This window comes from Polyodon spathula, chromosome 7 (assembly GCF_017654505.1).
Source record: "Polyodon spathula isolate WHYD16114869_AA chromosome 7, ASM1765450v1, whole genome shotgun sequence".
Classification (NCBI taxonomy): domain Eukaryota; kingdom Metazoa; phylum Chordata; class Actinopteri; order Acipenseriformes; family Polyodontidae; genus Polyodon; species Polyodon spathula.
In genome coordinates this window covers 20,577,690-20,593,835 of record NC_054540.1, presented here as the reverse complement: position 1 = coordinate 20,593,835, position 16,146 = coordinate 20,577,690, and the positions used below count along the sequence as shown (strand labels likewise).

Genomic DNA, 16,146 nt, shown 5'->3' with positions numbered 1-16,146 from the left:
GAATAATGCATTAAAAGGTGTCATGTGCCACACGTTACAAAGTTGAGAGTAAATGAATAGCACATGTGCATTGCTTTTGAGCTTGTAAAGAAAAGAGTTCTACAAAAGAAACACTCGTGCAATCTTGGCAAAATATATCATCTGCAAACGACGTCATGAATCCTTCTTTTCTGATACAGTTTCTGAAAATTATGCATCATTTAATATTTCTTGAATAACTGCTTTTTTGCTCTATAATTTCACTTTTAAAAAAATCACATAACCACTTCACCTGCTGACTGTGATTACTGGTAATGATTCTATTCTCCATCACTAAGAATTTATTGCAGAATGACAGTTAATGATAGTACCAGCTATTTATAGCTGCCTGTGTCAATTTTCACAATTTATTCATGCATACTAGAGAAAACACTTAACATCTCTTAACATGTATAACTGTTTTGCATGCACTTTTGCTTCTTTCAAATCTAAATTGCTCTATTATTTTCAATGTTACTACAATGTGTTGAACACTCTTTTAGATGTAGCAGGGGAGAGGCTGAAGAATTATGAATTCTGTATTAAAACAAGACAATATAGACTAGAGTACTGACAGTTTGCAAGTGGCTGGCTCTCTGTAGAGTCTGCTGTACTTATATACTGCATGATTTAACACAAAGATAAATGTAATTAGGAATTAGGTAATTAGGCATAGATAAATGTAATTAGGAATTAGGTAATTAGGCATAGATAAATGTAATTAGGAATTAGGTCTACAAGCAGTTATTGTCTCAGTAATCTTCTCTTTACTAGTATCACTGTAATATAACTACAATAATGTAATATAACTGCTGTATATTACTGTAACAGGGAGAGATCTGTGCTGACTCTGCTGGCGTGTTCACGGGCTGCAGGAAGAGGGCAGCAGTCGTCCAACAACCGCCTGTGAGTCATGGCAGTGACACGGGGAGGTGGGAAAGTGGGTGTGTGGACTTTCCCCCTCTCTGAATGGCTGAGAGGCGCGTCTTGGGAGATTGTTAGCCCTATAAATTAACGCTCTGTTGTTTCCTCAGAACTGCCCTTTTAAACGCGTATAGTACGCGGAAACGCTGGTCCACGACTGAACGGAACGGAACGGAGGTTCAGAGCGAGACAGTGAGGGAGGGGAACCCTTGGGCAGATCCCTGAATAAGGATAGCTGAGCAGGCTAGGTAGCCGGCAGCGTAGGACGGTGATCCGGGTCGCCGGGATATTGCTGCAGAGTGCAGCAACTTTTCTTTGTAGTTTTGTTACTGTTTTATTTTTCCTGTTTCTTTGTGCCTTCGATTTTTGTAGTATTGTTTTGAAGCACCTGCGAGTGCGCCTGAACTGTTTACCCTTGCTTGGTATTCCCGTGGTTCTGTTTACCATAGGTGGTAAGCAGACCACGGACCAACAGCGCCCTCTGCGGTTTAAAGAAACCCAACGCGCCCCTGAAATAAAACTGGGCACCTGTGTGGTGTTTTCAATTACACCTGTCTGTCTCCTGGTCAGTGAATTACCCACACCCCTTCCACAATTACCAATTTTTAGTCTTGCATTATACAAGCAGAAATATTATCAGGTAATGTTTTATATCTTGTGGAATCGTTACAACCACCCCACAACCCCCCCCCCCCCCCCCCCCCCCCAAAAAAAAAATCTACGGACCAGTTAATTAAAGAACAAAATCATAGGTAAGCCAATTCTCTTATCATCTACAAAAATACAACTGTATTAGATAAAAGCACGGCTTGTAGAGGATTCCCTTAATATAAGCTTTTCACTTCTCAGCCTTAGTTCTGCATTAGCGATCCCCGGAGTGCCGTTCCCTGTTCCAGTGTCTCCGACTGAGTTCACTGAAGAGAGATATATTGAACTGCTGTATCCACTGTAAACCTTTAATCAGCTCACGCATTCACTTGCAGTCCTGTATCAACTCTAATAACCTTGCATATAACTGTTTTTACAGACAGTCAAGGGCTCACTATATCTTGCTGCTCCCTGAAACAAGTTGCCACATCACAGTGGCTTTTGAAAATAACTAAACAAACTGTTTATCATCCCTGCTTCAGGATGGCTGAGATTATAGTTAAAGAAGCAGTTGGCTTTTTTTTAAACTTTTGTAACTTTAACCTGCAGACAGTCCTGCCTGCCAATAAAATCGAGGCATACAATGGATTTAGATTTTTTTTTTTGTACAGTTCAGAGACACTGTAGCCAGATAGCACAGAAAAAGTTATACTATGGCTCCATGGAAAATTCAGCAGTGTGCTGTTTTGTGAAATAATTAAGTGAGAAACAATTCTGGATTAATATTGTATTTGAACATGATTTATCACTGCCGTCTGAGGGGTTTTCAGGGAGCTTTGCTAAAATGTGCACACACACAAAGCTCCAAGAAAAAGCACAACAGTATTGTTCAGATAGCTATTTTTTTAATAAAACGTAATTCTTTTTTTTTTTTTTTATATAGTTTATGAATTAATTGTCACAATAGATGTCTCAAAGGCTTGTTTTGAAGACCATTAAAACAGAGTCTGTGACAAGTTGTTTCTTGCCTCTGTCAAGTTATGGCATATATTATATATACAGTATATAAAACGAAGTCTAAAGGTTAACAAAATGAGTAATCCCTTTAGTAATCCTTTTGTAGGTGGGAGAAGAATATCCTACCGGACCCTGTTTTAGGAATGAAATGCATGCTTCTAAATCAAGAGCAGGTAGGCGTGGATAGAGTCATCCTTTTAAGTGCACAGTGGAACTACCATTTTACTTCAGCAATATTAATATATAAAAGATGTGTTATGTGTTTTGCAATACCTGCATTTTTTAAAGATAGTGATACTGTTTTTAGGAAATCTTCCATTTTGAGTGGTTGCTGTTCAAAAACAAATATCCTCCCTCTATATCACACCACAATAGGGTACATATTTATCTTGGTACACAATCTTATTATTTACAGTGCTAAATATTTCTGCTTTTCAGATTTGCAGCTCTTGTATTGCATGTTTTTTGGGGTCTGTGTATATATATATCAAGGAACCAGATTAAATAAAATCAGCTAGAATCCTCTCCAAACCTTTTGCAGAATGTGTGAAAGAAATACATTTAGCAATTGTGGTGTCAAGGGAAAAAAACATTATCAAACCATGGCAGCATTTACATGCACAAGTCATGACATTCTGAATTACACCGTGCATTAGCTACTTGGTTGTCTGGTTACCTTTCCAACACACACACAGAAAATTATATAAAATATAATTTCTACTAAGTAAAAGTTTTACTACTTAGAATTTATATTTGTGTGTGTGTGTGTGTGTGTGTGTCTGTGGAACATCTAAAACTTACATTTCATTAACACTAGAACTGCCTTTTACAATACATGTTTTTATTTTGAGTCCTTATTTTGAATCATCTTGAAGCTAGCCACTATGCTTCAGCAGAAACATTTCGACCAGAAAGCTGCAAAGCTGCAGACTGCAACCTGGATTCTGTGCTGCAAGTGACACACACGCAAGATAAATCACATGTTAGTTTAGTCTTAGACTTTGCTGCCGATATGCTGTAATTTCCTAACTTTTGTTACGATGACAATACATGTCATATCTCAGCCGTCCAAACAGCAAACTTTTTTTGTAAGTGTGGGTCATAACCATAGCTACGGGGCAATGGTTTTGGGCTAGGATGGGTGGGATATATAATATTTTCATGATGAAAACTAGTGCCATTGCTGGTGCCATTATAACTGAGTGAACAGCGGATTCGAAGTTCTATATCTCCATTTTTACAATTCCAAGAGTGATAATCTACATATCATCTAAACGATAAGTACTTGGGCTAATTAGCCATATTATTTTTATATATATATATATATATATATATATATATATATATATATATATATATATATAGGTTCTTTGAGCTATTTTTTATTTTTTATATATATATAATTTTTTTTTTCAACTTGATATTAGCTTTTTTTGTGATGATTGCATCAATGTTTTTTTCTTCCCCCGCCCATGTCAAGTTCTTGTGTAAATGACTGCTTGCTGGGCAGGGCTAACTTTTATGATTAGACAATAGTAACTACTTTAGCAACATCACATTTAAAAAAACTAAAAAAACTAAAAAAAACTTTCTTATAGTTAATTTCACATGTACATTTTTATTTATAATTTGTTTTTCTATTTTTTTTTTTACTTGCTCTCCTCAGGAGATAAGGCAAAACTAAATAGGTCTATTGCACTTGATGCCAAAAGTTAGGTGTTTGTGTACGTCTGTGTATTAGCTGATTTTTGAATATTTTTTCACTCAATGTATAAAAGAATGATGAATAATTATTTTGTTGTTTTTTTGATTATTGGTTTAGTCTTTATTTTTATTTTGTGTATGTAGCCTATGTAAACAGACATTATTTAGCTGTAGTCATTATTATTATTATTATTATTATTATTATTATTATTATTAAGCCATGTATTTTAGTATTAGTTGTGTCTGTATGTGTGTAAAGAACAGACATTACTGTAAAGCCCTAAATATTCGACCAAAATATCTGGCAAATCACACCCATTAAAAGCGACGTTATTCGAGAAATGTTGGCTACCTGTTGAAATATACGAAGTATGTATTGTTGGTGGAATTTGATTTTGTGCCAAAATGTTTGCGTTTTTTTTTTTTTTTTCCATAAACAAAAAAAATGCATAATAAAAGGTTTGCAAATATTGATTCCATTATTTAGCTGTGGTCATCATTATTATTATTATTATTATTTAGCCATGTATTTTATTATTAGTTTACTGTGTGCAGAATGCAACACGAAGCCACTTTGCTTAGTTAAAAATCAGAACTGTTTTCAGATGTGACATGCCCCCGAAGGCGATTCTTTTCTTAAAACTAAAAAAAAAAAGTAGGTCTCCATACGTGAACAGGGTGTTTGTTGTTCAGTTTCATCATTTTGCAAATTGCCTCACTGTTCATTAACTGTTCTTATAGCATGGTGTCTTGTTTTCTGATTGCATGTTGCCTGACTGTTCATTCACTGTTCTTATACCATGATGTCTTGTTTTCTGATTGCATGTTGCCTCACTGTTCATTCACTGTTCTTATAGCATGGTGTCTTGTTTTCTAATTGCATATTGCCTAACAGTTTACAGTTCTCTTACTGCACGTGTTCTGTAATGACAATTTACTGTAAGAAGTTTACGGAAAAAAAAAAGTTACAAAATATTAATTTTCTGCATTAAAAAGTTTTAGTCTGATTTTTATTTACTCTAGTTTTGAAAATAAATAAGTACAGCACAATATGGAAGGTTTTTTTGTCTCCCTCCCTCACAACTAAAATTCTTAATATCAAAGTTTTATTTGTAATATGCTTTTTTTTCAAATAATAATAAAATAAAATACTTGTGTGTTGTTTCTTTATTTTTAATCTGTGTGTGTGTGTATCTCAAACAGGGCAATAATGTTTCCAATCTCACTTTTTGGCAAGTCTTAGCCCTGGTCTGCTTTGCCATTTCAGAGGTTGATTTTTGTAAAATACTATGCATTGTAAAACCTTATCTAGCTCTGCAACTGTACAAATTATTTCAATTTTCTGATTTCAGAAATCCTTGACAAATTGTGAAGCTAAAATATACTCTATTTGTTTTCTATAAAACTTGGAAAGAGGTTGAAATTAACAGTTTGTAAAATTATTTATTAATATTTTACATTTGTCACTTCGGAGGTTGATTTTTTGTAAAATACTTTTAAATTTTTGTAAAACCTTATCTAGTTCTGCAACTGTATATTTCAATTCTGGTTTCAGATTTGAAATCCTTGGAAAATCAAGTGGAAACCTGCAGGGCTGGCCTTTGTCTTCCAGAGGCCGGTACCTCACAGAATTCCCCTCTCGAGTTCCTGTGTGTATATAAAGAAGAAATTGTCTTGGTCTTTGCATCTGAGGACACCCACTGAACCTTCAGTTCTCCTGAGCTGTGTGGGGAACTGCTGCCACAAGCGAAAGTAATTGGACATTCTAAATTGGAGAGAACATTAGCGGTAACATAATGAAAAAGAAATAAAAAAAAGAAAATTAAGCTTATGCAAATATTAGTGGTAAAACTCTGAGACAGTCGGATAGGAAAAAGAAATAAAATCCATATGATAACAGAGCAGTGAATCTCCCTAAATCTAGGGATAGTTATTACCATCTGCTACAGGAAATTCACTAACACGACAGCCACATTGTTGCTCATTATTTGGTCTCTAAGTCTCATTAGAATTAAATTCTTCTAATAAAGTAAGCCACATAGCTACAGAGACAGCTAAATCTACTTATAACAGTGTTTAACTTTCATTATTTTTTAAAATGTCATTATTTTTAAATACTTTTAATGCCGCTTCACATATCCACTGCACTCTGTTAAGATGTATTCTTGGCTGCGCAATATTCAGACTCCCACTACTACCTTCATTGCCAAAGAAAGAACCCCTGCCGCAAGCAATCAAACCCAGAAAACTATTTTCACAAATAATATGCTGCCAGACTATAAGAACGACTCAGAAAAAAAAGTGTTGTGTTATATACATAGTGCTAGCTTAGCCTCAATTATACAATATCAATGCAATGAAGAAAATACATTTTTCTGACAATTAGCATAAATGAAAGCTGGTTATAAGACAGCATCATAAAAAAACCCTAAAGGGAGATGAAGGATAGGGATTGATATGGACTGAAATACCGGTTTCATTAAAAGATTATTTTTGTAAAGCGTACACCTTTTCTCGTTCGTATTCATGTCCTGTAAATAGTACAGTTCAGTATAGGGTAGCATCCTGACACTGAACACTTTTTCACAGGCCGCCACAAGCTTATAATACATTAGTTATTTAGAAATGTTACATTTGTATAACTTTAACAAACTTTAGAGCAAAGTGTCACTTTTATTGCAAATGGCAGCATGTGATTAGCTATCACAGCAATGACACTGTGGCAGGTTAGAAAAGCCCTTGTGTAATCAGTGGGGCAGGGCAAAGCCCTGCTGATGAACTGAATTATGACTTAATATGCATGTATTATGATATAAAAGCAATGATTTACTGTTAATATTGTTGTATTATTATGACATAAAAAGACATGACTTAAACACTTCTTTTTTTTTTTTTGTGGTTGGGGTTAGAGTCCCATCCCTCTAATCTTGTGCAGAACGTGGCCATCTCCAAATGGATTAATTACGTGTTAATTTGGAAATGGTCACGCAGATAAAAACCTGCAGCATTTGCTGCTCGGGATGGGTTGTTGAAAGGAGAATGACAGAGAGAGCGAAGGAGAAATTAGAAACAAAAACTAAAGCAAACAGAAGAAAAGTAAACAATTGCTATGCGTTCTGGAAAAAACCAGCACGGTGCTTGTTTGGGTGGAGGTAGTTTTTTGTTTTTGTTTAAACCTTTACTTTGCTCAGTGAGCTGTATTTGTTTGAAAGTCATTTTGGTTTCAATAAATACGCCCACCAGCACTTTTCACTCGCAGTACCTGTCTGTGTCTCTGTATCAACTTCCTGGTCAAGGCATGCCACCACTCAGCCGTCCTGCCACAGACACATATTTAATATTCTTCATAACTGACAGTTCACTAGGCAATGTAAGTGAATGGGGAGGGGGGATTTATCCTGTCAGAGCCGTCTTTGTGAGAAGGCAGGAGGATGGTACACCCTAGCACCCCCAGGGGAAAGCATTATTTTCAGAGGTGGTGGAGGAAGTAAATAAAGAAGGCAGACCCTGGGGTTGAAATAAGGAAACTGATCGAGTGGTTGAAAGGGCACTGCCCCACTTCCTAAACTACTAGGATGTTTTTAAGAGGCACACATTTTGTTTCTTGATAAAACGAAACACCTAGTTCACAGACCACAGGTTGTGAATTTACAACATCAAAGGAACAACTACAGTGAAGTGCGTGGCTGTTCAAAACACAAGAAGAAATTATACAACTGACAGCTTTCACAGTACCAAGTGGTTCATACTTCATACTTCAGAGGTTTCACTCAAATTACATTTGCCATGGAAATCCGTTCAAAATGACTTCTAAATGGTTTAAATGACTTTACGTATACTAAAGGTTATGTGTAAAATCCAAGATGTATTTGTGAAAGTCAAAAAGAACAAACCTTAGCCAGAAGGGGCTTAGAACTGAACAGGATCTCAGAGGTTGTGTTGTAAAATAGTTACATGTCTGTTAGCTTGTGGGTCTTACAATTCTGCACACCTCAGTTAACAAAGTGTCACTACCAGTTTCCCAGTCATGTGGTTAGTACAGTCCCTTAGGCTCAGGGGGGATATATTCTGGTGCCGCGCCTTAGTCTCAGTGTCTTCCTGTGTTTTGTACATCACATTTTTTTTTAATCTGGTGGACGGACTACAAAGGGTGTAAACAAAAATAAGTTAAAGAAAATAAAACTATTCCACCTCCACCTCCAGTAGATCCTACATTTAATCCCTCCTCAATAACAATTATCTCCATTCTGCTGCTTAAAGTGCTACAGGCTTAACTGACAGGGTGTGAAAACTACCAAGTGACATCATCTTACCTTTTGTTTTCTTTAATAATGCTTGAGTATTCTTTCTGCACATTTGACATTTTATTGCTATTATAATTTTAATTTCACCATATTAAAAAAAAAAAAAAAAAAAAACAAAACCATATCACCATTATGACAGTAAAAGTGCTTCTTAAATGCAAATATTATTTTGTAACTGACAGGGAGGTGTCAAATCATTGCATGCATGTTTTGAAAATTTCTGTCAGATTTCAATTAGCTGTTCTACTGATGTGTAACCCTGGACCACAACTATTTTTTCAGATTATTTCCCCAAATTACAGGTAAGAATAAATTCCTGTCAAACCAGAGCAATTGTACATATTTTATATTATAATTGTTTTTCTACTATAGTTATTACAGTAAACTTGTTAAAGTAAAAGGTAAAGGTATTATAAGAGTAAAGCAGACTTTAAGTTAAACTGCATTTATTAAGTGCATTTTCATAAAAGTAATTAAGTAGTTTACCAAGAAGAGTCTGTCAATGTCAACATTTAATTTCCGGAATTTTTGCTTCCAGGAAGTAAGGTTACTGCTGTACGAGTTCAAATGCATTTCTTACATGTAAAGGTTATCACTGAAGCCTTTTTGATAAAAAGGCCTTAGAGGTCCCTAGGTTGGATTTTTTTTGGACCCTATTCATAGAGCTTGAGGTTTTTTACAAATATGTTTTAATAACTAAAATCTATGGTGATATTCATCAAACTGTTCTTTAAATAGCCCTGGCGATAAAGCTTTGTAATTAACTCTGCCACTGACTTAGACTTAAAGTCTATGCACACAGGGAGCGAAACAAACGACAAGAGAACATAAAAAAAGCACAACTGCAGCTAGTCATGAAAAGAAAATGCTGTCTGCTTTTGCTGCTTTTGTGGAGACGAAATAAAATAAACAAAACAATGAAATAGTCTGGCTACACCACACGCTAAAATAATGACATTTAACAGTGAATATGTGATCTGGTTTAACATGTAAATCATTCAAAAAGAATACATCTACACATATTTCTTTGAAATACTGAGCAAATTGGTTTAATATACTTTTTTTTTTTATTGATTTTCAGTTTTAATAAAATTGCCACAAAGAAGCATCAATTTACAGAAATACGAAACCAGTGTGTGGCGCTCCCCGTCACTTTGACTAAAATTAAGGTGAAACAAAGAGATAGACATACCATCAATTTTCAATTGTTCTGTTATTTCTTACCATATGGCATCTTTTTTTATTGTTTTTATAACCACTGACACTGGCATCATAAAGAACATTATATTTTTCGACTTAAATAATTAAATTCTCATTGATGTCCATTTTTCTTTTATTTCTGTGGTCATTTCTGCACGAACGAGACTGACAGTCTGACAGCCTCTCCTTTGACACTGTCCCAGTAATGATGTGCTGTGTACAGAAACATACAAGGCTTGCACAGACAAACTGTCAGTTTGAGACAACAAGGCAATTCTATCTTTAGAGTTAGGGGGCAGTTTGCGTAGCAGCTACCTCTTCATGCTTAACAACCCCCCCCCCCTTCCCCAAAATGAAATGATACGCTTGGACAGCTGTATTTGATTTACCACTGTATCATGTATAAAGGGTTTCACAGTCTCACAAACAATAACAAACTTATGCACAAATGTGAGAATCCACCACACGGCTGTGAGGCTCTCAAAATTTAAAAACCGTGAGTTTCACTGGTAAACCTTAAGACTTGACATCCATGCTACTGTACAAATACAGGACAGTGCTTGAAGAGCTCAATTATAACAACAACAACAATAACAATTATCAAAGTTACCCAAAATCACTTTACAAATATGTGTTTAGTTTATAGTAAATGTGTTCAACCTATGCACCTTGACTAATAATATGCATAAATTAGAAATCTTCTAAATTAAATGCATAATGAACGAGCAAGTGACTGGATGCTCAAATCTAATTTAACATTTGCACGCTATGTTCAAAGAAGATGCTCTAGCAAGCTGCTGCCAATATTAAAGTTGCTACTTCTGAGCCTTTCCCAGCAAGTGTTTTTTTCCTGCAAAGAAGTGATTTTCCAATGCATCTGCCTGTCTTCATTTTTCTCACAGATTCCTTCTATGTTTCTTGCATCCCCTAACAATTATTTCCCCCTGGTAATGAGTAACATGTTCATATGTAAAGCTTTCCATACAGTTAGTGTAATTCTTTAGTTGATAGTAAATTATGCACCTACAGTACAGTCAGTACCTTGCTGTTTTTAGAACATTCTTTAGAACATTGTCCTAGTCTAGTCTTGAACATCCACCACCTGTTATAAAAATGTGATTTGTTTTGGTAAAACATATGTCTAACACAACACTTTCTATCTGATCAAAAGATCAGGGAATCGCCAATTATTTTTCTTATTTTCTCCCTAATTTTGTAAGCCCAATTACTGTTTATTTCAGCCCGGCTCACCGTTGCCACCCCCGCATTGATTCGGGAGGAATGAAGATGGACACGCGTCCTCCTAAACGGTGCCGTCAGCTGTCCGCTTCTTTTCACTCTACAGGCCCGCCGTGCAGTCACCTCAGAGCTACAGCGTCGGAGGAACAGGGAGCTCTGGACAAAGGCGCCCTGCCAGTCTACAAGGGTCACTGGTGCGCGGTGAGCCGAGGGCACCCTTGCCGACCTAAGACCCCCCTGGGTGGCGCATGGCCAACTGTGTGCCGCCCCCTGGGAATGGTCGTCAGTGGAATAGCCTGGAATCGAACCGGCGACCTCCAGGCTATAAGGCACATCCTGCACTACACGCCAAACACCTTTACCGGATGCCCCACTCGGGAGCCCGTCAAAGTTTGTTTTGTATTTGTTTCATAATTTCTTTAGGTGCTAATTGTATCTTAATTTCCGTGTTAACAGATGTGGTGCTATTTTGCCATCAAACTAAAATTATTTATAACTTGACTTCATATAACAAATACTGTTTGTCATCTCACCTCATTGATTACCTATTCCCATGCTATTCAGTAATTTATTTATAAATAAGAATGGTACGAAGCCCGTTTCACAACAACCATAAAGAAAAGGTCAGTTACATGCAGTGAGGTACTGACCGTCTTTTACAAACAATCTCCTGATGAGGTAGAAGATGTGCAATCAAGTACAAATATGATGGTAGAGGATCTTTGAACAACTTTGCAGAACTAAGTAAATTGCATATACTGTAGACTTAAACAAATAACATTGTCACTATGTTTTATAGGATTTATATTAGCCTAACATCTGAACATATATAAACGGTATTTTAAGTTCTTATGTAGCACTATATTTGTCTTGAGTGGGCATAACTTCAAAGCCAACAAGAAAACTAAAGAAGTCAATTTGATCAACCTAAACCCTGCCAGGATGAACCACAGCTGGACATATCACGTGAAAAATTATTTCGTTAGTCCTTGCAAAACTATACTACTATTTTTTTAAAGGGAAATCTTTACAGATGTCTGGTGTATAGTATAGGCCTATACATTTTAAATGCCTATTTCCATTCCATGTCTGTTATAGAGTTTTTTCTGAAAACAACATCTCAATAAGGTCTTGGCCTGTTAAATATTTTTAAGAAATAAATATCTCATTATAAATCTCAAAATGTCACACCAGCATTTTACTAAACTTGAACACAAGAGGGTGGCATTGGTTACAGTAGGTTATTCTAAAAGAGATATTAAATCAATCAGCTGTTCTAAGGCTAGCTGTTAGCCTAAAATTTTGCCTGGTTTTTTTTAAACTGTTTATTGTTTTTGCATTAATGCAAGTGGCATTCTCCACAAATGTTCATGGGGTACGTGTTTACCGTCAACACTTGTTACTTCCGCACATCCTCTTATGTGTAAATAAAACAGGGTACTCCAAAAAAGTTTTCTTTTTATACCATACACAGTAAATGTATATCATGGGCAATAAGTATTGATAACAACAATATCATTTTATCAATACTACTGGTATCATTTAAAGTATACAGTTTCAATGTTGGCAGCCGGACCTTGTTTGATGCTCTGCTCACAGAGGAGAGACATCCCGTGAACTCACTTCACTCAGCTGAGAACGGTCTCCAACACACCACAGTTGAATTGTACGGACCTAAACTGTCTTTTAGTAGTCAGATTAAGTGCCAGAATGTATATATATATATATATATATATATATATATATATATATATATATATATATATATATATATATATATATATAAAACCAAAAGCAATCTTTCAACTACTTACACCAAAGGCTTCTCTAGTCGGCTGCCTTGTGATCCAACCACCTCCCCCAGGGTGCAGAACCCTTGGCCCAGGAAATCCTGAAATGGCAGGAAAACAAGTTAACCGTATTCCTTTCCGTCTGACCCACGGAGACAACATACTGTATGATCATCAAATATTATTTTGTAAATTACCTCAAGAAGCCCTATTTATAAATTGACTCATGGGTCCCTATATTATCTTAAACCTTTCAATTTATTTTAATGTGGTCTTGGAAATCAGTCAGATTTAATATATACAAAATATCGCTCTGGTCTTATTACTTCCCATTGATAGCATTTAGGTCACCAGCGATCATTTGCAGTAACTGTGATTACTAATTGATTCTCTAGTACAGGTTTATTAGTCTTTCTGTTTCATTTACTTTTCTGCTATATTGAGTGCTTATTAAATTAGTGTTGAATAGGTGAAGGATAACGTAATTTGTATTGTCACAGATTAAGAACAGCAGGGACATCTGCAGTGCTGGTTTTCTCAAATTAAATTGCACATGCACCCGCACTTTGCTCCACAGCTATTAAACATGGTATTTCGAGCAAACTGTTTCAAACTGTAGAATTTGACAGAAACTGTACTACTGACTGATAAAAAATGAAGTAGGAACCAGGGCTCACAGGTGAAAGACAAATGTAAAAACACCAAGCCTTCAATCTAATTTCACCACACTGATCTTCCAAATCTGTGACAAATCATCCACCTGGAACCTGCTATTCATTACCAAAGCCTTTGTTGTATTAAAGTCATAACCCATTTGTGATGGGCAGGAAAAGGCAAAGAATGCATGAAATGGAGCTTGTTTTATCTAAAGAGGGTGGAAAACTAATCAGAGGCACAATGTGCACTCACAGCTCCATTAGATCATTGGGTTTATTTTTAAAACCTGGGGACCATGTCCACAATCTTTTTTTTAATGTCTTTAAAGTGAATTATAGTAAGGATATGTACAGTATTTGTGTGTGAGTGACATATCACATATACCATATGTGTGGGTGTGGGCCTAGTGTCAGGGAGTACTCCACACAAATATGAAATGAATGCGCTTGTGAGCACTTTTAATAATGAAAATAAAATAAAAACAAAACACTTCTAAGAAAAGTAAAACTGTAAACAAAAGCCTCGCTCCCACACTGGAGGGCTAATAGTCCAAAACTGCCTGACTGGCTTCCTGAGCCAGGTACTTTCATAGAGTTGTTTGCTCATCAATGAAACAATCAACTTGGCCATGTGTCGCCTAACATGATGCCTATATTTGGTCTTCCAGTCACCCAATTTCCTGTAGTTTTTTTTTTTTTTTTTTTTTTTTTTTTTTTTTTTTTTAAAGTGCAATTCTTCCACCTGTCCTGCAATTCTCTAGTACACTAGATCATTCTGTTGTACACTAGATCATTATGTTGTACACTAGATCATTGTGTTGAACATCCTAATTTAAATACAGTAGGAGCATTTAATTTCTACAGTATACATTTTCAGATTTGGAAAAGCAATGTTAATATAAAGATCTGAAGAGGACCCCCCAAAAAAGGATTTCTTAGCTGATTCTAAGGAATTAAATAATTCAAATATTTAAGTTTAAATCATAAAAAACAGCATTTTAACAAAGTCTAAATTAGTAATGTCTAGTATGAGGAACATAATGCACTATGCATTAATTCACATTTCATAAAAATATATAACTCTATTCTACCCCCGACAGCGTGATACGATAGACATACATGTCACCCTAATCTATCATAAAAATCGTGTTTGCTGCCAAGTGTTTAATTATATTGTTCACTTTAACCAAATTAGACATCTGTTTTCGGAGATTGCTACTATTTCCGTATAAGAAAGACACAATTATAGGAAATTAGGGGGATTAGATATTTACATTATATCTGAACAGGAAGAAACATCATTTTAAGATAGAGGGTTGTAACTCCTTGCAAGGAACTGCTCAGAACAATAATTACCTTCTCCTAGCTGATGTTGCTACTTTTTGGTTTTATACAATTCAAATGGTTTAAATCCTCTGAGAACATTTGCCTTTGCTCTTGTACTGTTTGCTATGTTATTCACCTACTCTATATTCTGTTTTCAACAAAACTGCTGATCACAAATTAACAAAATAATTCATTGATTTGCTCTTTGGATTCAATTTGTTTATTCTGTCTGTATTGTACATTTGCTATAATCTCATAACTTTATGTATCCACTTGTGTTTAGCACGGGTGAATGTTTTGTTATGATTTCAAATGTATTGTGGTGCATTCTATTATTATTATTTAAAAGGAAATGTATTGTTTGGGAATGGGTGATGCTATTATTATATGATTTAAATGTATCTTGTGTATTTAAAAAATTGTGGTTTTCTTTGTTATTGACAGCATGCATGAGGTTATAGCCTCACACCACTTAACCCTGTGCAGAATGTGTCCGTCTCTGAATGAATTAATTGGTTGTTGATTAAGCGATGGCCACGTGTATATAAACCTGTGTGTTTGGTGTGTTCGAGAGGAAGAATGTGTGTGAGAAAGAGACGGGAAAAACAAAACAGCAAGTAAAAAGAAAAAGCAACTGCTATGAGTGCTGGAAGTACAAGCAGGGTACTTGTTTGTTTGGGTGGCAGATTTTGTGTTAGTGACTTGTTTTTGTTTAAACTTTTATTTTGGCTCACTGAGCAGTGTTTTTGTTTAAATATTTTTTTATTTTTGTTTTCATTAAAAATGGCCAACCAGGGCGCTCTTTCACCTGTAGTACCTGACTGTGTGTCTCTATGTCAGCTTTCTGGTTTGGGAACGTCATCACTCGGCCAACCTGTCACACCACTGTACTGAATTAGACCGCAAAGTTTGTTAATTGTTTACTGCAACACAACTAATGCACAAATCCCCAGAAGAATGAAATACGCCACTGCCAGGTGCAAAGCTTACTGCAAAACAAGATAAAGCTGACCTGACACTGCTATCAACAGAAAACAAGAAGTGGTTACGTCTGACACAAACTGACATTGTGGCAGGACTGGGTATGTGATAAGTCTGAAAAGACATTTCTAGATTTCAAAGAGACATTACTTTTTTACATATACAATGTACTGCTTTAAATACCTTTGGAGTTTTCTTTGTTCATCATATGTTTTTATTATTATTATTATTATTATTGTGCTCTAAACTGCACTCTATGGCACCAAGTACAATTTTAATGAAATTTGTAGCAATTTAGCAAATGCAGAGTATGGAATTTTATAAATGCTGAACTGATTTCTGAACTCTTCCTAAGTTAAAACATTACTACTGTGTTGTTTAAAAATGAATATGAACTTA

At 35.6% G+C, this 16,146-nt stretch overlaps 1 protein-coding gene across 9 annotated transcripts in view; it reads right to left on the bottom strand.

Annotated features, from left to right (window-relative positions):
• The window catches only part of LOC121318334 (copine-8-like), a 118,590-nt gene that overhangs the window by 57,317 nt on the left and 45,127 nt on the right, over positions 1-16,146 (bottom strand). For all 9 annotated transcript variants that reach the window (XR_005950591.1, XR_005950592.1, XR_005950593.1 and 6 more), the window contains exon 6: positions 12,809-12,885. Coding sequence is in view for 5 of the 9 variants with exons in the window: in XM_041254870.1 (XP_041110804.1) it covers positions 12,809-12,885 (77 nt within the window). In the remaining 4 variants the exon portion in view is untranslated. The remainder of the gene's footprint in view (positions 1-12,808; positions 12,886-16,146) is intronic.